The sequence below is a fragment of the Lucilia cuprina genome, chromosome 2 (assembly GCF_022045245.1).
Source record: "Lucilia cuprina isolate Lc7/37 chromosome 2, ASM2204524v1, whole genome shotgun sequence".
Classification (NCBI taxonomy): Eukaryota; Metazoa; Arthropoda; class Insecta; order Diptera; family Calliphoridae; genus Lucilia; species Lucilia cuprina.
Window position 1 is genome coordinate 22,371,297 of NC_060950.1, and position 23,104 is coordinate 22,394,400.

Below are 23,104 nucleotides of genomic sequence, written 5' to 3' on the forward strand. Positions count from 1 at the left end.
ATACATAATTTGGCAAAAATAATAGTTTTGTATACTTCTATTTCTCTTATACTAGGTCCAGCCCCTAAAAGCGCTTTAACCGTATTTAAAGAGCATTATCAATTTGTGGTAACCAAAATTTTGTGTAGAACAAAATTATATATGTATTTGTATTTTGAAAATCTATAAATCTTCCACACACATACAAACATGCAAATTACTAATTTTATAATGTTCAATGAATCTTGGAATTGTAATAGATTTAACTTTTGGGATTTTTTCTATTAAAGACATGAGAAAACTTATTTCTACAAATATTTGATCAATTAGAAAAGTAATAACATAGAAGTAGCTGGTGGAGGGTATTTAAGATTCGGCACAGCCGAATATAGCACTCTAACTTGTTTTTGTTAATTTTCATTATTTTTACTCTGTAATTTTTGCAGATCATCAGAAATATTTCTATTTCAAATGACATGGTTTTAATACCATTGGCCATATTTAGTCCAATTTTATTTTAATTTAAATGAGCTATGACTTACGCTTAATTAACTTAATTTTTTAATTAATGCGACTCAAATCGTTATGGTACTATTACATAGTCCACTAAGTTTATGGAACAAGATTTGGAATTAAATTGTTTGCAAATAAAACAAGGTGTGTACAAACATTTAAAAATGTTGGTATTTATTAATGAATAATTAATTTTTTTACTGTATTATTTTTCAATTTGTTTTTTTTTTAAATCCCTTAGATGTCATTATAGATAAATTTAACGCCTACATACATACATATGTATTTGTACATTTTTACGTATTTATTGTTACTTAAAAATATTTATTTATTTCCTGGTTGATTGTCTATTTGAATTTGTTTTATTTTATTATGACCGTTTTACAAATAAAATAGTACTACAGCGGCCACATTTTCCGCTTTGTTACAATTTACTAATTAGCATACGGTTGAAAAATTTCTACACTATTCTTTTCTCTACGATAATATAAATCATATATGTATTAGAGAGTGAAAATATTATTTGTATTTTAGACATAATTAGATCATGGTAACAACTAACATCGATAATTGTAGATTATTTATGTTAAAAATCAAGAGAGGCAAATTAAAAAAAAAATACATCAATTATTTATATTTTTGATTATAGCTTATGATTATTTGGCACTTACCCTTAAATAGTGGACACAACTGCCCTAAAGCACCAATGGGCCCTCTGCCTGTATATTGGCCAATTGATAATTCCATAAATAACAACGGTATACTGCAGATAATCAATATAATACAATAAGGAACCAAGAAAACACCTAAAAATTAAAAAAAATTAATAAATTTATTACACAATTAATGGCAGTTCGTGTCAGGTCGTGTCAGGTCGTATTGTGATCAGGACGTTGGTTTGTAACGATTTTATGTTAATATATATTTTTTGAGGATCGATTCTTATTTGCAATTCGCTCTCAGTTTTTCATGTATAAATCAATAAAACGGGTGAAATATGGTCGGCAATTCCTATGACGGTTTAAACTCTATTCCAGAAGGGGCTAGTATGAGGTTCTTTAGCCCTAAAGTTTGGTCCCTATCGAGTTTTCAGCGTATATCTCATAAACTACCAACAAAATTTTCTTTTAACTATGGATAAGTTATGTTCACAATCATAATAATGGAACTAAAATTTTCTCTACCCCATATATTTCCGAAAATTGGCTTCTCGTTCATACAAATTTCGATATCTCAATCTGAATTTATATATTGGTTCATAAACCGTCATAACTAACTTCAGAAAACACTGATAAAAAAATCTTCTAAAAAGTCACCAAAAATCTCGAAAAATTTTGTTTTTTGAAATGAAGCCTAATTTATAAAATTACAATGGTATTATTTTCAGATCGGTCCATAATAACGTTATTTTCCGAAAATCACTCAGATTTTTGCCAATAATACGATTTCCAAAAGAACGTAAACGAACATACATATTTCATTATTAAGAAGTAGGAGTGTATGAATGTCGGGCATGGCTGATCATATATTGACCTACACCATGAGTATATTTTAAAAAATATTTATTTTTCATAAAGAAACTTTTATGTAGAATTTTATCTTAATTTTAAAGTATTTAAGCAATTTATTGATAAAAAAACTAATTTTTAAAAGAGGCTTTTTATGGAAGTTAGGGTCAAACATGTGACGATCCTCATTATGTTTGGGAAACGCTATTTTTTTAACCTACACTACTATAGTGGGGAGGGTATTATGCGTTTGAGCTGAAGTTTGTAACAACTTAAAATATTGATCCTACACTCACCTTAACGTATACCATTCGGCACAGAATCTCTTTCTGAGTCCATTTAGCTATGTTCTTCTGTCCGTCTGTCTATGTGTTCTTGAGCGCACGTTACAGATGATTTAAGATAATTTGATGAAATTTGGCACATACTTTTCAAGGTTCAAGGACGAATGCTATTCAACATTTTTGAAATCGGTCCAGTATTTCGCCTAGCCCCTATACAATCGTACTCCCCGAATAGGTTGATGTTTGAAATAGGTCCCATATTTCGACCAGCCCCCATACAATCGTACCCCCCGAGTAGGGACTTTGGGCTCATAATTACGTTAAATATTGTATTATGTCAATAAAAGTTGGCAAAACTTAGTTTTATAAAATTTTCGGCCATAATTTGACCCTAGCTTCCATACAAACTCCCCTTTAGAAAATGAATTGAAGGTCAAAATTCACTTTCACTAAAACAAACATCAGCACAAACATATAATAACCGCCCAACTATCTGGATAACATTCGTCATTAATATGCTTAAAGTACACATATCGGTCCATTACTGATCATATACATATTTCATTAAAAAAAAACAAGTAAAATGTTATAGCCGGGCGAGGCCGATCATACAATACCCTACACCTATATGCGAATAAAATGTGATTTAGTTTTCATAATAAAGTATATAAGTTGAATTGAACCTTGCCTTAGATAATCTTAGGCCATTTTTTGTTGAATGCTAGGTTCTAATGAGGCCTTATAATTATAAAGTTCAAGTGGGTTCAAGGTTAGCATAGAACTTGGCTTCGCAGCTTTTTTTTCGAGATACTCGGTGGGTTCAGTTGTATGGGGGCTAGGTGAAATAATGGACTGATGTTAACCACTTTCAATATACTTCGTCCCTGGGCCAATAGAAGATAATGTACCAAATTTCATTGAATTATCTTCAAAATTTCGACCTGTAGTTTGATTACAAGGCAGAAATACAAACCGATGCAAAATAATCGGCGGCGGCGGCTTGTTATAAAAAATAACGGCGGCGACTAAATTGTCGGCTCTATTTAACTTTACCTGCAAAAATTGACCCTATAAGCGTTTATTATATTGAAAAATGTCTGTATAATAGTCTGTTATATAGGAACCTGTCTTTATATAACTTATTTCTGCAGAAAATTGACATTTATATTTTAATATTAGCACAATATTGTGTGTCATCTCTTTTCAATTTAAGATAGTGGAAACTCCGTTCAAATTGGTGAAATTATTTTCCGAAATACATGTGCCATTCCAATCTTTATCAGCGCCTTTCAAAATATTATCGGCGGCCAGCCCCCGCCGATTTCGACTTTTATCTCTGTTACAATCTACTGAGAAAATGATACTGAGCCAATTGGTATACTGGGTATAGGACCAATATTATTGTGCGTTACAAACATCAGCACAAACCCAATATACCCTCCCCACTAAAGTGGTTTAGGGTCTATAAAGATATTGGCATAAAACATAAATATAACATCTTGTACAGTCAATTTTTTTAAGAGTTATCAAATACACGAAAGAATTTTTTTGTAAACCAATTTCGGAAAGGATCAATCAATTAACATACGAGAAATGTACAGATTATAAATAATTAATCGATTTAATAGGGGTTATAAAGAAATTGTTTACCACAACCAAGATAATTTCAAATTATTTACCCATGAAACATATATAATTTATTGTTACTTCTATTATTTTCTTTTGAGCTCATCGGATGTCATCATTTCTTTGATTGTAGCAATAACGTTTTCCTTTTAAAATAAAATGTCACAAAGATGACAAATTTGTCAAAGTTTTATTTTATGACATTCGCACTTCATTTCGCAACGGATTTAAACTGATGTGATATTTGTATGTTAAAAAAATTAATAAAATAAAATGAAATATTATGTTTGATGGAAATAAATTTGCCTAAAGTAAAGTACTTTGTGTCACATATGAGTTTGTGTGATATCTACTACAAAAAGAAATTAGCGGAAACTGTAGATAATCTTTAGAATTTGTTTCTTGCCTCCAAAGATAACTGATCCAAATTTTCAGATTTCTAAAACAAAATGTGTTTTTTTATAAAAAAAGAGCATACAAAATAATAACACTACGTCAACATGTATCATCATACTATTTGTTACTCTGGACAAATGTTTAAAATTTATAATATTTTTTTTGATACGTAACATCATATAGATTTTATTTAATCTTTTTTTTTAAACAATTGAATGTAAAAGGAAATTAGTATTTAAATATTTAAGCGTTTTTTTCTGTTTTCAGTTTTCTATTGTTTTTTATAGTTTAAATACTCATGTTTGTTATAAATTCCAATGATATATTAACGTGGGAATTAAGAATTAATTTTGAATTTAAATATACAAAAACTTACCTCCTCCACTTTTATAGCACATGTAAGGAAAACGCCAAACATTGCCCAAACCCACTGAGTAACCAATACATGCCAATACGAATTGCATTTTATTGCCCCAATGTTGATTTCTGGGTTTTAAATTAGATGTTTCATCAGACATATCCATTAAACTGTCATCGTCATCATCATCGACGCCGGGTAGTCTGTTAGAAAATTAATGTATTAGTTTTAATATTATTTTTAAATATATATTAATTTTACTACAAATAGTATAACTAACTTTGATGGCATTATCAATACTAGAGACTAGAAAAGCGTTTAACCGAACCGATAGATCACATAATTCTGTGCGTTTGAAAATATTTTACAACATTTTTTGTTCGACAGAGTCTGTTTTTGATGTTAAAAAGGTATTAATACTTTTATTTAAAATGTGATTTATTTTTTGCAACGAGGTCAGTCAAAGAAGTTTTTTAAATTTGATATAGAGCTACGTTTAAATACCTAATAGACATCTGTCAAATATGTGACAAGCCTTAATATATCCGCCTTAAGTACATAGCTATCTTGAAGTAACATACCTAATCTTTAATCCAAATAACCATTAGCCATCACCCTTATTTCTCTTTTATTTAATATTCTTTTTGAACTAACCTCATTTATTTGAATCAAAAAACAGCCATTTTGACTATATTGTGTTAAAATATTTAAATTATTTTAAAATATAATTTTTCTTCAAATAAAACCTTTATTAAATGTTAAAGAAAATAAATACATAACAATTGTTATTTTTGTAACCTGATATTTGTATTTGCTTAAAAAATTCTCATCGAAACAAATACTTAAACCATAATAATTTAAATTGCTTCTTCATTTTCTTACGATTGAGTTGAGCCTGTTATTTCTCTTAACAGTTATTCATAAAATTAATGAAACTTTGTCATTAATTCAACGAAGGACTGTCTATTAACTATGTTATAAAATTCATGCCAGAAAAGCTAAGAGAAAAACTTTGGGTTCATAATTTTCGAAATTTTTGTAGAATATATTGTAGTTCCATAGGTACTACAATCTCTCTGTTTGTTAAATTAAATAAGGATGAGACTCTAGTTGACCCTATCCCCAATATAAAGTTTCCTCAGAAAATTACTTTAATGTTTATAATTAAGTATAATGTTCCAATATAGCATTGACATAAAAAGCTTTTATAGAATCGTAATTTTACTTTTCCACAAACATAAAGGGTCATCTTCAGAAAATCTATCTCACCTTTATAAACCTATATGTAAAATTTTATGAGGATCAGTCGTGTAAAATCTATGGTCTAGTCTAGAGTCTAGTCTATAATATAGTGTATAGTCTGGTATATAGTATAGTCTATAGTTTAGTATATAGCCTAGTCTATAGTCTAGTCTATAGTCTAGTCTATAGTCTAGTCTATAGCCTAGTCTATAGTCTAGTCTATAGTCTAGTCTATAGTCTAGTCTATAGTCTAGTCTATAGTCTAGTCTATAGTCTAGTCTATAGTCTAGTCTATAGTCTAGTCTAAAGTCCATAATTTAACTTTTCCACAAATATCTTCAGAATTCTAAAGAGTGATTTATAATTTAAGTCGTTTTAATATATATTGTAAATATCTTGGGTTTTAATCGATTTATAAACATTCAATTGATTTTTTCTTTGGGAATCAATAAGGTACATAAGGCCCCGACCCTTGTGAAATGTAACAAATGACTTTTGGCTAGTTTCAAATGTGAACTGGTTTTACTCATTTTAAATGTCAAATAAACCTTGTTAAAATCTGTGAAAAACCACAGGCCTCTAACTCCTCCCATTTGAACCTACCGTTTTTATACTCTACACCACTATAAAGGGGTTAGGCACTCACCTTTAAGTAAAATCATAACTTCTTCAAGTCTTTTTCAGTACTTCCATGGAGTAAATTCTACTCATCTTTCGCTTCTTTTAAAGTATTTTTTTGTTGGGAATATTTAATACGAAATTTTATGTTAGAAGAAAAATTTTTACATTCTGCCACACTGTGCAGTGTATTTTCTAAAAAATCCCATATTAATCATTACCTTAATGTTTATTAAAATGATGAATTGAATAATTTATAATGGATTCGATAATTATTAAAAAACACAATAATGTCTCGAGTCCATAATATTTGTTTTTATAGAAGTCTAGATTTATTTGTTTTAAACCAAAATATGTTAATTTTTTTTGAGAGTATAAAATTTTCTTTGTAGCATTTTTTTGATAAAAACAAATATTAAATTTAACAAATTTAAATATAAACAATTATTAAGATAAAAAGTAATATTGTCATTAAATTTTATTACGTGCATTTAATAAATTAATATTTAAATCAAAATTTAATTGAGAATCTGATAAGAAAGTTTTTTCTTTTATTTCTCAATTAATCTGATCACACGTTTGTTTTTTTTTAATTCAACGAAGCTTATTTATTTAATTGTTGTCAACACATTAAAATGTGTAAAATATAATTGTGTATATTTACAATTATTTTAATTCAATTGTTGTTTCAAAAGTTGGTAACAATTTTATTTTAAAAATTTTTTTATATTATATTTTTGTTTTGTTTTGCTCATTCATTAATTGTGATTATTTAACAATAGATACAGAGATACGTAATTGTAATAATAACATGTGGTTATTAAATAAAAAAAGTAAATAATTAAAATTTATGAACATTTTAATATTGTACAAAAGAATTAAATTATAGGGGAATAGCCCGATATTTTTTTAATAGGAGGTCAAGTTCCGTCTTTGAACTGTAAGAGTTCTCTGCGTTGACCTATTTTGGATGTAGAAAAATTGCAGACAAAATTTAATTTTATATCAGCCCAGGTGATGAAAAGAAATTTCTTACGAAAAACTTACACATAATTTAAATTGTGTAAAATATGTGCTATTTATATACCCTTGTCTGTTTATATACATTTAATAATACCCACAAAAAATGTTACTCCCTTTACAATATAATAAGAATAATATTTCATTCGATATTATTTATCTGATGTAACACTTCTATAGACATATTTTGTCATTATTTTATAATTAAATTAAATTAATTACATGATTTATGCAATGATAAACATGTTTTAATTAATTGTAACACATTGAATTTATTTCCATGTAAAATGTGTGTTAAATTGTGTGTAAATAGATGAGTAATTTGTTTAAACAAATGTATGTATGTTGAATTAAATTTAGGCGGCAAATGTTAATTAGTTAAAACGACTGCGTAAAATGATCTATAAAAATCATTCTTACATTTCCGAATAAATAATAACACCGTGCTACAAATAGTAATTTAACAAGAGTTCTATATTCGGCTGTGCCGAATCTTATATACCCTTCACCACGGTCTGTTAGAAAAAACGGTCAGAACCAAAAAATCCTCTTTTACATAACTTACTTTGGGCTCTACATGCTTATTTTCATGTTTCTAGATTCAATATTATGGAAAATTCAAAAGAGTACCTTTTGAAAAACGAAAAAGTACCCAAAAGTTCCTTTTTATGAGTTCTCACCTTTTTCAATGATGAACTTAAAAGCCCTATTCGACGGGTCCAGTTATATGAGGGCTAGGTGGTCTATGGTACCATAGAAGATCATGTGCAAATTTCATTGAATTATTTCCCAAATTTGTGACCTTTAGTTTGATTACCAGTTTTACAAGCCCTATTAGGGGGTTCCCAATACAACTGGGGCTAGGTGAAATAATGGACCGGATCATGTAAAAAATTTCATCGAATTATCTGTAGTCTGAATACAAGGTTTACATGGAGGTACAGACGGAAAATGATTCTGAGCCGATTGGTATACTTTAAGGTGGGTATAGGACCAATATTATTGGGCGTTACAAACATCATCACAAACTCAATATAACCACCCCACTAAAGTGGTGTAGGGTATAATTAGTTAAATTAAAAAAAATTGTGACAAAATACCTTAAATTTTAAACAAAATTGGATATTTTTTGCTTCATTGGAAGTGAACAAATTCATTTAGTGCTACTTTTGAAGTGGTGATAAATGTTATTATTTTGAAAGTACTTCGTTTTATTTTTGTTGGGATCGGCAACATAAAAAATTTAATTTTAGGTGATGCTTGTAGATGCTTGTGTTATGATTTCGTTAACAGTGGTATATTTCTGTTTCTGCAATGAGGAGAAAATATACACGACTGGTATCAAATTGACACCAAATTTTTTAAAAACATCGTTGTCATAATCCATTGTCAATAGTGAGTTTGTTAATTTTTATAAAATTTAGATTTTGACAACGAATTGTCGACAACGTTGCGTTATCAACATTACGTAGTGTTGTCGTACGTATGTATATACTTTGACAACTAATATTATTGAAATATTTGGTAGCAGGCGTGTATATTTCCCCCCTCTGTTTGGGTCTTCAATATAGAACACCAGGCCCACTTTGTCCTACAATTTAGAACCATTCCAGCTGGAGTTCCGCTTTACCTAAACATTCTATCTAGAATCAGCGTTTTAAAGTTTACGACATATTTTGTGTCAAGCTAGCAAAGTTTCCAGAGTTATGATTAAAGTAGTCCACATGTCACCACTTATAGCCAAGTAGCATGTACGGTTGAAGGGGGACCATACGCCACCTTTTTTTGAGGCACCAGGCCCAGTTACGATAGGGTAAAATGTAGGGTAGAAGGGGACCATAGCCATTGTTTTTTATTATTCGTTCTCAAATTAAAACGTAGATATTTTGGTTTTAGTTTTATTCATTTTAATTTTTCCATCCATGGGGTAAATACGCCACGAGTATGAGGCAGATTTTTCATTAGTAAACTAAACCAAAAACTTTGATAAAATCTTATTTCGATCTTTTTATATAAAATTTAATAAAGTGATAACAACGATTACTCGTTTTTCATGTTATTCAGTATTGGCAGATGTGCCCCAATGGCGAATTATCCCCCCTCTACTGTTTTATACGCATTTTAAAATATCTTCGTGAATGAAATTTGAACTTACTTCTTTTATTTATAGGAAAATCACTTTCTGAGTCGATTTAGCTATGTCCGTCTGTCCGTCTGTCCGTCCGTCTGTCTGTGTATCCATGTAAACCTTGTGCGCACGCTACAGGTCGCAATTTTCAAGATAATTTGATGAAAATTGGCACATACTCTTTCTTTGGTTCAAAGACGATCGCTCCATTATTTCTCCTAGCCCCCATACAACCGTACCCCCCGAATCGGGCCTTTAGGCTCATAAGTACGTTAAATGTTTTATAATGTCAACGAAAATCAGCAAAAATTAGTTTTATAGAACAATAATTAACAATACTAATTTTTATAGTGATCGGGCTTCATTTGACCCTAGCCCCCATACAGACTCCCCTTCAGAAAATGACTTGAAGGTCAAAATTAACTTATAATTACTTATAAAACGACTAAAATCTACATAAATGACTTTGCAGTAGACGTAAATTCTCTACCAAAATTTATAAGGATATTTACCCCTTCTCCCTTAAGAGCCCTCTTGTAGAAAATCTCTCTTTTTTGTCAACAATAAGTAAAAATATTCCACAATAAAACAAATTAAATGCTTTATTTAAAAAAAATTCAAAATTTTAACATACTGACTGGTGTAGGGTATCATATGGTCGGCAATGGCCGATTATAAATTCTAATCGGCAATGGCCGATTATAATACTTGTTATACCCTACACCACTATTGTGGGGAGGGTATTATGCGTTTGTGCTGAAGTTTGTAACACCCAAAAATATTGGTCCTAGACCCACCTTAAAGTACACCAATCGCCTCAGAATCACTTTCTGAGTCGATTTAGCTATGTCCGTCTGTCTGTCTGTGTGTCCATGTAAACCTTGTGCGCACGCTACAGGTCGCAATTTTCAAGATAATTTGATGAAATTTGGTACATACTCTTCTTTTGGTTCAAGGACGATTGCTATTGAAAATGGTTGAAATCGGTCCATTATTTCTCCTAGCCCCCATACAACCGTACCCCCCGAATCTGGCCTTTAGGCTCATAAGTACGTTAAATGTTTTATAATGTCAACGAAAATCAGCAAAAATTAGTTTTATAGAACAATAATTGACAATACAAATTTTTATTGTGATCAGGCCTCATTTACACTAGCCCCCATACAAACTCCCCTTCAGAAAATTAACTTATAATTACTTATAAAACGATTTAAATCTACATAAATGACTTTTTAGTAGACGTAAATTCATCTACCAAAATTTATAAGGATAGGCCCATATTTACCCCTTCTCCCCTATGATCCTTCTTGTACAAAATCTCTCTTTTTTGTCAACAATAAGTAAAAATATTCCACAATAAAACAAATTAAATGCTTTATTTAAAAAATTCAAAATTTTAACATACTGACTGGTGTAGGGTATCATATGGTCGGCAATGTCCGACTATAAATTCATACTTGTTTTTGTTGTTAAAAATTTTGTTTTTCAACATTTTAATTTATGTTTTTTATTGTAAAAAATTCGCTAATATAGGATTACTATCTACTAAAAATGTAAACATATTAGTATATAATGGACTTCTTTTACAATTTTTTCATAAATATTGTAGAAAAATATAAAAATTTTAAAAAATTTCTTCATGTACAAATTCATATATATAATGAAGTTTTAATATTCTGGGGAAAAAAAGTCATGTTCGATTCATAATATTTATTACCAAATTCATTTCAGATATGAATTTATTTTTTCTCTGTATGGAAAATTATTTTCAATTATAAATTTTCAATAATCTATAATCAAAGTATTCATGTGATATTTGAAAATATTTCCTCAATTAGTTAATCTTTTATTCATTTTAATTTATCCGTATCCGTTAAAAAGAAATTTGATTAGCTCGAAATGTATGATATGATATTAAAACCACAAACATATAAATAAATAAATCTTATGTAATATATATATATATATATTTTTTTATTAAAATACATAGTATTAGTAGTAGATAGTAGACAAATAATATAATTTAAATAATTTATATAGTATTAACAACTTTAACACCTTTTTTTTTGATTAATAATCAACGCCGCTTTAGTAATAGATGTTTAAAACCCCTTCATTATCAACTTAAATACACGCGCTAATTGTATAAATAAATATTTAAAATAGTTCGATAACCAGTATTTAAAAAAAAATTATATATGTATTATATATGATAAATAAATAACCATCAATTTAAATTGTGATAAACTAAAAATAACCAATCCCACAATTATAATTTTAAATTATAACAATTTATTTTTTTGAGATATTTTCTCATTACTGGCTAAAAATCACGTGATAGTAATTTAGCAAAAATTTTTTTTTTGTAAATTTTTTAAATAAAAAATTTAAATAAATTGTAAATTTTATATCTTGATAATTTATCTGTGACACTTACATTTTAGCCACCCTTTGAAAACGCGAGTATGATTGTTCCGAATATTTTGAGGACAAACGTTCTAAATCGATGCGAGGTGGCATTTTTTTGGGTTTTAAACTTTTAATTCCTTTATTGTTTTAATTATATTGATTTTTTACAATTTAACCAATTTTATATTTTTAAATTTGAATTTTTAGTTCCTATACATTATTTTTTAGCCATTGCCTTAAGGAATTATTTTCTTTCTGCTTTTTATTCTTTTTTGGGCCGAAATTTGTTTTGTGTTTGGGTTTCACTTTTACATGCACCTGAGAGGAGCCCGTCCGTTTAAATACAACGTTTATCGACTACTAAATATTCAAATTAATTTCAAGATCCTAAAAACCTCTGTTTTCCTTAACTACCAGTTGATTTGTGTATTTAAACAATTAAATGGTGTTATTTAAATGCTCTACAATGCGTAGTATTAGCGTTTTAAATAAAGTATATAAATCTTATAAATATTTATAAGATATACTTTAATTCGATTATATTTGATTTAGGGTGTCAAAATTACTTTAAAATAAGTTTATTGAAAAAAAGAATCAATTTAGAATAGTGGGAATTTCTGACATTTAGAAATATGAAATTGTGGGTCACTTTACTTGTTACTAAATCTGAAATTTGATTCAAATCGGATTAAACCATTCAGAATGAAGTAAATACAAAATGTTGTTTCTTTTCCGGGAGAAGAAAAATTTTTATAGTACAGCTGAATCCAAATATCTCCATTTTATTAAGTTTTCATAATTTTAAAATTCTTTTAAAACTTTAGGTTAAGAAAACTAAAAGAAGGAAGAAGAGAAAACAGAGCTTAAACTTTATAAATTACAAGCTATACCCAGAGTGCTTTGCTACTCTAAAAGCAAAATAAAAACCCATTTAATAATTTTGAAGATTCTAACTATAATAGTTTTCCAGATGTATAGGGTAGAAGGGGGACCATAACCACTTTTTTTGAGGCGGCCACAAATTAAAACCACAATACATATTCTTAATTTTTTTTCTTGGTTCAGATACTTAGATATGTTGGCTTTAGTTTTATTCCTTTCAATCTTTCCCCTTGTCATCCTCATGTACAAATTTTTTTAACTTTTCCGCACTGACCAAAAACGGCGATACCGCCCCATCCATGACATTCTAATACTGACCAATATATTTTTTCTATCACAAAAACTAAAAAAGTTAGCATAAAAAGTTCACACAGTGAAATATTTTCACAGCCCTTTGAAAAACAATTAATTATGTCTGCCTCCCATCATATGTAAAGTTAATGTTTCAAATTTTCAGAGATGTTAGATAATCGATAAACGAAAACAAAATTTGATAATGGGATAAAATCGATTTCTCAGTTTTCAAGTTATTCGCATTGAAAGATGTGCCCCTATGGCGAATGATCCCCCTTCTACCCTAATTGTTGATTAAAATTTTTATGTAATCGATGAAAAATTTTTAAAAATCGTATAGTTTTTCAGATAAACGACCGTTATTCTCTAAATGTTCATATGAATGAATAAATGTCGAGTGTTTTACGTGAGTACCTGGCATGGTGCCCTACCCCACGGTGGTCTTTTTCATCAACTGGGTAGACTTGACAACGGCCACTATCGCCCACGAATCCTTCAATGAAGAACTCAGGTGGCAATTTTTGTACAAGGATTTGACCGGTCCATGCACAAGCACTTTGTTAAAGTATTCGAGCTATCTAATCTCTGAAATTGATGGCCTCTGTTGATTCGGCAACAGCACCAAGAGACGTAACCAGTGGACCGAAGTACTAATCCATCAAATAAGCCGAGGACTTTGTTCTTACTCATAGGAACACACTGTGGTAATTCTGATATGAACAGAGTATATTCTGAACATATCTGGACAAGGAAGGAAAATTCAATGGTATCATTAGTATATGATACCTTTCATCCATCATCATATAACCCAGCACACATCTCATTCATAGGACACATTCATGATCGAAAAACATACGACGCATTCATGAGAGAAAAACATACGACACATTCATTATAGGTATACGGGTGGTGTTGGGTCAGCCGTACCTCACATTTATTCCGTTCAATATACAATAAATACCAACTCATTTCCAACGCTTAGTCCCACAGTCACTTCTCTGTGGGGTAACTGTTGCTTGGTCACCGAACATATCCCAAAATATTGACTTTACCTTACATCAGTCTTTGAACCGCCACTTACTCTTCCCGCGAATTTGGGTTTAACCACAGCTGGTACGGAGGAACTGAGCCGCTTTTCAGAAAAATAGTATATGTTTCGGGTTTAGTACTTTAGAACGTTTTGTTTGAAAGATAAGTGGTCCACGTTTACCGTTACCGTGTGGTAATAAGTAATTAGGATGTATTAAAGGGTCATAAAGGTGTTCATGTGCGTCATTGAATATAATTCTAAAACTACTACCCATTAATTATTATTATGCTACAAGTGTAGTGCTAACAAACTTACTCAGAATTTTTAAGTTCTCGTTAGTTAAAACTTTGGTGTCTCAACCCAAATAGAGTTTCCCAGTAGAGATGAAAGTATTGAATATGATCAACTATTAGAAGAGATCTACCAGGTCTTATATAAACGTAATCATTCAGATTTTCTGTCGAATGAAGTTCCTACCAGCCTGATATAATGGAAAATGAGGTAGCTTATGAAGTGCCCGAGAGATGCTCAGATCTGAACTGGTTTTGTGAGACTCTAGAATCCTATTCTTGAATAGTAGGGCGTATTAAGTGTCTAAATTTTTTGTTTATAAATAGTTACAAGGGCAACCAAAATACCTATTGGGTTAGATTGTCGTAGTCTCAGTATTCTATTAGGAGTTATAATAGGTCACTTTTAAATTGGAGTCTTTGAAGGTAATTGGGGCACATTCTAGAGTGTGTGTGGGGATGTATACCAGTTAAAGAGATTACAGAGTATTAGTTTTACAGACATAGTTTCTAGATGGTTATACTTCGTTATGTTAGGGGAATATGTTGACGATTCTTTCTAATAATTTTGACCAAATGTAGGGCTTTAATATATTCATTGATTACCAACAAAAAAATAAAAATAATAAATAAAAATTTGTTTTCGACTTGTTTTTCTTTATTTTTAAACTAAATAAATATTAAATCGTGCTATATTGGTCATTCAATGGATGTGTTAATTTTTTATTATTATATTTTTTTAAAATATTTAACTCTAATTTTATGGTCAATAATTTTGTTTATCCAAAATTTAAGTATGGAAATATATTCTCTTTAGAGAAAATATTGCTAAATTTGTTTAAAAATTTGCATTTAAGACTTTGGATATAAGCACGTGTTGCTATTTACTTCTCACACTTGTCTAATGAGAAGATTTTGAGCACAATTTCAATTAAGTGCGAATTTAGAAAATATAATCATAAGTTTCGAATCGTCGGAGTCAGAGAGTTTGAAATTCATAGGTCAAATTTTTCAATTTTTCAAATATTTTGGGAATTTATAAAAGATCTACTTACTGTGGTGTTGGTGGATTAACAATATTCAAAAGCTCCGTTGGTGTTTGTGGCACTCTTTTTATCACAATTTTTCGACCATCTGTCGATCCAATGCCAATCGATGCTAAAGATCTTACTGATGTTACATCTGAAAATATTTGATTAGCTGTACTATCACGATATAAATAGGAACTCGAGTCAGCATCTTGTTGAATAAAACTATTGATTGTTAATTCATTTGGATCGGACAAATAGGCTGTAAAAAAGAAATACATATTTTTAATATAAAGATAATTCAATTAAAAAACAAATCTATAACTAATGCTGTGTATACACAATTGTTAGATCTTACAACGTTGGCAATAAAATGTGCAGAAAATGTCAAATAACAGTGTCAACTTACAAATTTTGTGTTGCAATATTGTCAGTAATAGTTTTTCTAACAACATTGCAAAAGAAAAATTGTAAGTTCGGTCTATTGTTAAATATTTTCTGAACATTTTACTGACAACGTTGTAAGATCTGACAACCGTGTATCACGGCTTTGAGTCTGAAAATATCGAAACAAAAGCATTTCAAACCGACTTTTTCACTCAGTAAACTAATCAATATTTGTAGAACCGTAGTCAATGTACTTGTCCATTGGCATGACAATAAGCAATTGTATAGAATAGATGAGGGGGTAGTCTATAACAAGTCTATAAACTAGTATAAAGAGTTTTTATACTACTTAGTGCAAAAACTAATTCAGAAATACTTTAAACGTCTAGTTCAAAGCAATCAATTGTCTATGTATTACTATGAATAGTCTATAAACATGACAAACGACTAGTCCTTTACTACTCCAAAGAATAGAATAGCGATCAGAAAGAATGTTATACTAAAAAGAACTCTCTTTGTTAAATGTTGTCTCTTATCTCTCACAGGGTTCTTTACAATATCCTGTTCTGAAGTATAGTACAAATTTGACCGAAGTCGGGAGTTCATTAAACTCTGTGTTAAAAAATACATTTTTATAATAATAATTTCATATTTATACCCTACACCACTTTAGTGGGGAGGCTATATTGGGTTTGTGCTGATGTATGTAACGCACAATAATATTGTATACCCACCTTAAAGTATACCAATCGGCTCAGAATCGATTTCTGAGTCTATTTAGCTATGTCCGTCCGTCTGTCCGTCCATGTAAACCTTGTAATCAAACTACAGGTCACAATTTTAAAGATAATTCAATGAAATTTGGTACATGATCTTCTATTGTCCCAGGGACGTAACCTCTTGAAAATTTAAAATGGTTAAGATCGTTCCATTATTTCACCTAACCCCCATACACATGAACCCGCCGAATAGAATTTTTAAGTTCAAAATTATTTTTAATATACTCGTATCTCGACAAAAAGCTGCAAAACCTAGACATGAAGTCATGAAGACCCTCACGAATTCTATAATTTTAGGGTCTCATATAAACCCAGACCCTACGAAAAAGCCCCAATCTAAATCACATTTTATTTTTGTAAAAGGTGTAGGATATTATATGGTCTTACTTGTTTAAAATTATAAAAAATGGGACATTGATGTACCATTGTACTTTTAAAGACAAAATTGCTTAAAAAAGTACAATTGTACCAGTTTTGCCAACCCTGGTACTTAGTATCATCGTATCCCCTAAGAATCTCTTTTTGAATCATCTGACAAACATTTTTTTTATTTATTTTATAGTTTAAACGTTTTATTTCCATTCTACTTTTTACATTGAAAATGTGCAATAATGATAAACGATCTGCTGTACGAGCATTTTTAAAGATAAATCCATTTATAAGAACACAATGCATTCAATTTAATTTGATTTTGTTAGCAGTTTATAAATGGAAAATAATGTGGGTGACCCATGTACATATTTATAGTTTTATTTAGACACACTTAAAGATTTTTAAAATCAAATACATATAAAACTAATGTGTTCTTAATTTGAAGCGATGTCCGTTAAATAAACAAAGGCCGTTGTTATTGTCACTCTAAATGTGCATTTTGACATGAACAGTGAAGGTGAGAGAATTTATACACTCTGAATTTGGAGGCTTGCCTTTCAAGGATTCTTGAAGATCAAAATGGAATAAGTTCTCAACAATGTTCGACTAAGTTGGAAGCCATATTATGTTTTGAAGGTGTTATGAAGAAGCCTTCTAACATTCAATGTTAGCACAAACAACCTCAATAGTTGAAAAAGGACCATAGAATTTAAAGGCCGTCAGTTAGGTCGTTTTTAAACAGAGCTAAACTTAAGAGATAATAATGTAATTGGAACAACTATAAAATGTCTTTCAACATGTATAAATCTGATCTCATAAGGCCCATGCCGATTTCAATACTTTAAATACAGTACTTTGAACTATAACCCCACTTATGGTTATCCATATATTTTCTTGGTTGTATGGAAACCAAAGATAAGATCGATGTCATATCGAGTTATATTTCCGGCTTCATTGATAAAATGATTAGGATTAATTTATTCTATAAATGCTTTAGTTGTAGAAATATGCCCAAGTGGTGGAGCAAGCTTAGGACTAATTTTATGACCAATTCTGGAAAGTTATGCCGCTGTAAGGCGTGATTTTAGATCTATAAGGTAGATTTCGAAGTATGTAGAAGCAAGCGCTAGTCGCCAGCACTTGGACAAAGAAATCTACTGGAATTTTTGTGTTTGTTTAAAAGAAAATTAACAAATAATTACATTTTACGCCGAGCACATAAGATTAACAATATTATGTTTAAAATGTAACAATAATATGGTTACATGAAGACCTGTGACTACTTGTAATGTTATGGTTACTTGAAACAATAATATGATCACTTAAAGCCATTATATGATTACATAATACCATAATGTGGTTGCTTGAAACTACAGTATGATGTTACAACATCACATTATCACTATATTATGATGAAATATTCGAACTATATTTAATCATAATATGATAAGTTTTTATACTTATAATGATCATAATATGATATTTCTTGATAGTAAAAATGATCATAATATGTTTTAAATTTAACCATAATTCTAACCATAATATATTGCTCTTAGATTATGGTTACCACAACTATATTTTTTCTCTGCGTGTACGAGCAGCTTTAAATGACATTCATATAGACGCCATCAATACCGCGGCTTCAGGGCTCTTTTCCTTTCTTTTCCTACTTGTTTCGACTATTTTCGACTTTTTCCGACCAGAGTAAAAAATTTATAAAGTTGCCAGAAGCGTAAATTTAAAATGTTGCCATTTAACATTATATTATTATTATTAATAAAAAAATTTTATTTATATTTTTTCTATTTGTTGCAATGTTTTGAGTTTTTTTGACTTCTTTCTATTTTTGACTTTTTCCGACTTTTCGACTTTTTTCGACTATTTTCGACTTTTTCCGACTATTTTCGACTTTTTCCGAATTTTTCGAATTTTTTCGACTTTTTCCGACTGTTTCCGACTTTTTTCCGACTATTTTCGACTTCTTTCGACTCTTTCCGACTTTTCGACTTTTTTGACTTTTTGACTTTTTGACTTTTCGATTTTTCGACTTTCCGACTTTTCGACATTTTTCGACTTTTATTTACAAAGTCGACTTTTCGACTTTTCATAGACGATAGTCGAGTTATCGACTTTTTTGGAACAAAATAGTCGACTTCGACTTTTCGAGTTTTTTCGACAAAAATAAACAAGTTTTGTATGAATCTAAATCTCTGCCAACTTGTAAGAGTACCGATTCTTAATAGAACACATTTCAATATAAAACTCTTTTGGAAATTGTGATATGATTCAAAAAAATAGCATTCTTAGGTCAAGTCAATATATAGGGCCATAGTGACTATTAAAAAAGTTTCTAAAAACGAAATTCTATACTAAATTTAATTTAAAAGTCACTTATAAATTTTAAATTCTTGCAAATTATTTAGCTTTTATTAAATTAAATTAGTCACTTTTCAACAGCTAACCCACTGTGCAATATGATTAAATCTCAACATAAAAATATTTACAATTGATACAAATTAAATTAAATAATGTTTTTAAACTATGAAAAAAAAAATAATAATAATAAATCTCTTTAAAATTCCGATTCACACTCAATAACTACTTACCTGATACCACAGAACGCATGCTGCTGTTACGATCGTTACGTGGTCGCAAACCAATTCCCAATGATGGAGTACCGTTGGCACTGGCAATGCCACTGGCAAAATTATTATGAGCTGATGATGATGAAACTAATAGGGCTGAGACAGGTCGCACACTGGACGACGGTTGGGCTCTAGTGAGAGCCGATGATGGCGGTGAGACTGATGTGGTGGATGATGGAGATGACAACAATAATTGTGTTGATGTTGATTGTGATGGAAGTGTGAAATTACTGTTGTTGTTGCTGCTGGCAGAATAAATTGATGTGATTGCAGGAATATTTGATGAATACAATGCATCCAGTGTAGATGAAGATGATTTGGCCATTGTTGTTGGGGCATTTGTTGTAGAGACTGCTGCTGTTGTTGCTGACATTGTTGCATCTGTGGCGTTATCAGATTCATAATCCTCAATTGTAAATTTAACACTTGTGTTGACATTAGATGCTGTCGGTTTTACTCTTCTCGTTTCGGGCACATTTAACTGATGATGAATGACATCCGACCGAGATAATAACGATGGTGATGTAGATGTTGTAGTTGTCGTTGGTTGTGCGCGGAATTTGTTTATCGAAGCTTTCGGTGATGGTGTTGAAGGGGTTGGTGTTGATGGTGTGGCTATTAATTCACTAAGATTTTGATTTGTTGGCGATCGTAGGGGTAGTTTTTGCAGAGATGTCAATGATGTTGTTGACATAGCAGTTGGAAATTTTTTATCTTGTACCATAGTTGAGGTGGCTGGTATTATAATGAATTTATGAGAACGTATTGAGGGGGTGCGTAATAGAAATGTCTGATCATCAGCATCACTGTCATAAAGATAACTGTGTCGAAAATTCATCGATCCCTGTTTGCCAATTTGTCCGAGTGTAGGGGTGTTGGTGGTAGACGATGCTGTAGACGGTGATTTAGAGCCCATATTCATGGGAGCAATCGGTGATGATACGGTCTTTGAAAAAGTTGGTGATGCTGGGCTCTGTGTTCTTTCCGATTGTGCAGCTTTGCTTGTGGTTGGTTTATCACTAGGTTTCATTTCCATTGTTGTTGTTGTTGGGTGGGCTACGTTTTTGCTGCTATTACAGTCTTTTTCTTGTCCCTTTTATATTTGGTTTAGTAATTACTGTTGGTGGGTGTTTGTTATAGTTTTTATTACTTTTATTATTTGTTAATTTTCATTTTTATCTAAAATTTTTTTTAAAATATTTAAATTATAAACAATTTTAAATTTTCTTTTAATTATTTTGTATTTCAAGTAATTTTTCATTAAATTTTTTATTCACTTGTATTGTGTTTTAGTTTGTCTAATAAAAAATTTAATTGTTTTTAAAATTGTTCTAATTTTGCGTGTTTATAACTTTGTGTTTATTCTTGATGACACATTGCATTTGTTTGTTGTTTGTCCCACCGTATAGTATTTGGTTTGCTTAGTTTGACCTTTTGCTGGTCCACATTATTCATTTAATTTTTCTTGTTTTTTTTATTAATTAATATTATTTTAATATTTCGCCAGACATGAATATTTTATATTTAATAATTTGATTAAATATTTTACACACAAATAAATATGCAAATAATTTTTTTGTGTTATATTTTAATATTTTACACATTTTCATAAAATTTTTTTAATTATAAACGATTACAACTAATTGCACTTAATTAAGTTAAGGGTTATTTTATGTGTTTTTTTATAATTTATTGCATTTTTTCGTATTTATCATATTTTATTGATTTGATCTTGTCGCGTTGAATTAAATAATGAATTATGTTCGATATGAAAAGATAGACTTGTTGGAGACAGACATTGGTGGATGATGATTTTTTGGGAGTTTCACGGTATTTCTGTTTACTTTAAAGTAATTTGTTCTGAATTTGATCGTGATACTAATGTTTAAAGGTAAATTATTCAATTTCAAGTGATTTTCTAAAGGGGACTTTGTATAGGGGTTAGGCGGTCGAATGAGGTCCAATCATTACAAGAATCGGCAGTATTATTTAGAAGTATATAAGTGTAAGACTATGACTATTTATTAACATCAGGGATTTCGAATCAATTATGGATCGAACTATATAGGGAGGAAAACAATAAACTAATATTTTCTATCAGTCAAATATGGACATTATGAAATTTAAATTTTATGAATAAACTTGTAAAATCGGATCACTTTCGACCCTAGTGCCCATATAAATTCCCTTCTAAAAATTCACTTTAACACTTAAAAATGGCTTATAAACAATAATGTCGAAATGAATCGACATGAACAGGCTCCTTAAGCAAATCGGTTTAAAACTTATAATTATAATTGTTTCCACGACAATTGTATCTACACTTCGGAACGACCCTAGTCATACTCGACCAAAGATTGTCAACCCAGCGACAGCTGTATTAAACGAACGTTACAACAACAACAATTATAATTAATCCTAAAATATCATTATAGCAATAAAATTTAACGTCAACGACTTTTATATGAATGTGATTTATTTTATTAAGTTTTAATATGATCGGTTCATAATTGTCTTTAGGTCCGAAATAAGGTCCGCTCTTATTTTGTAAAAAGTGTATAAGAAAACTTTATAATTTTTAAATAAATTCTAGGTTCGATCATCCGGTATGTAATGGAATTCTAGCGATTTAAAATGTCACTTTAGTAACAGTATGAATATTTTAGGCAAAACTGTGCGGGCTAACAGTATTGGGTCAAATACCCCATGTAAATTAAGATCAATCCCTATGTAAAACAAGTACAATAGTTAGAGATAGAATTCTCATATTTTGCAAGAACAACTTTGACACTACACGATGTGAACATTAGTGTAAAATATTGACAGATTAGCAATAAGGAGTGTAATATAAAAATAATTAATTTCGATTCAAATTATATTTCGATAACGACGATTTTCTACCTTTTTTAAATATTGTTAACCTGTGTTATCTATCACAGTTTTTGAATTTTCTGTCACTACTTTAGTATTCATCCCTATTCTGCATTTCGATTACGTTCATGCATTCAGTTACGCAACGATCGATGGGGCCATTATATTGTTTAGTTTTTTTATTTTTACATTCAACTATTTTGTATAATTAGTCGTTTTTAAGAAAGACAGGAAGAATTTAAATAAAGTTGTTATAAATTATTCGAATTTTTTTTACACAATTATTTGTTACGATTATGCAAATAATGTATAATAGAAATAGACTAGAAACCACTACACGCAGAGAAAAAACATAGTTCGGCATGGTTAGGAAAACTATTCTATGTTTTTTTGTAACAATAATTTGTTGTCATAACCAAACAATTGCTATTTTTATTGAACTTCA

At 29.9% G+C, this 23,104-nt stretch overlaps 1 protein-coding gene across 1 annotated transcript in view; it reads right to left on the minus strand.

Annotated features, from left to right (window-relative positions):
- Positions 1-22,995, minus strand: part of LOC111680799 (sodium- and chloride-dependent GABA transporter ine) — a 26,971-nt gene extending 3,976 nt beyond the window's left edge. The window contains exons 1-5 of the mRNA XM_046949071.1: positions 19,750-22,995; positions 15,633-15,867; positions 4,683-4,867; positions 1,164-1,298; positions 578-585 (exon numbers count right to left, since the gene is read on the minus strand). Coding sequence (XP_046805027.1) covers positions 578-585; positions 1,164-1,298; positions 4,683-4,867; positions 15,633-15,867; positions 19,750-20,824 — 1,638 coding nt within the window. The 5' untranslated portion in view covers positions 20,825-22,995. The remainder of the gene's footprint in view (positions 1-577; positions 586-1,163; positions 1,299-4,682; positions 4,868-15,632; positions 15,868-19,749) is intronic.
- Positions 22,996-23,104: the final 109 nt, after the last annotated feature.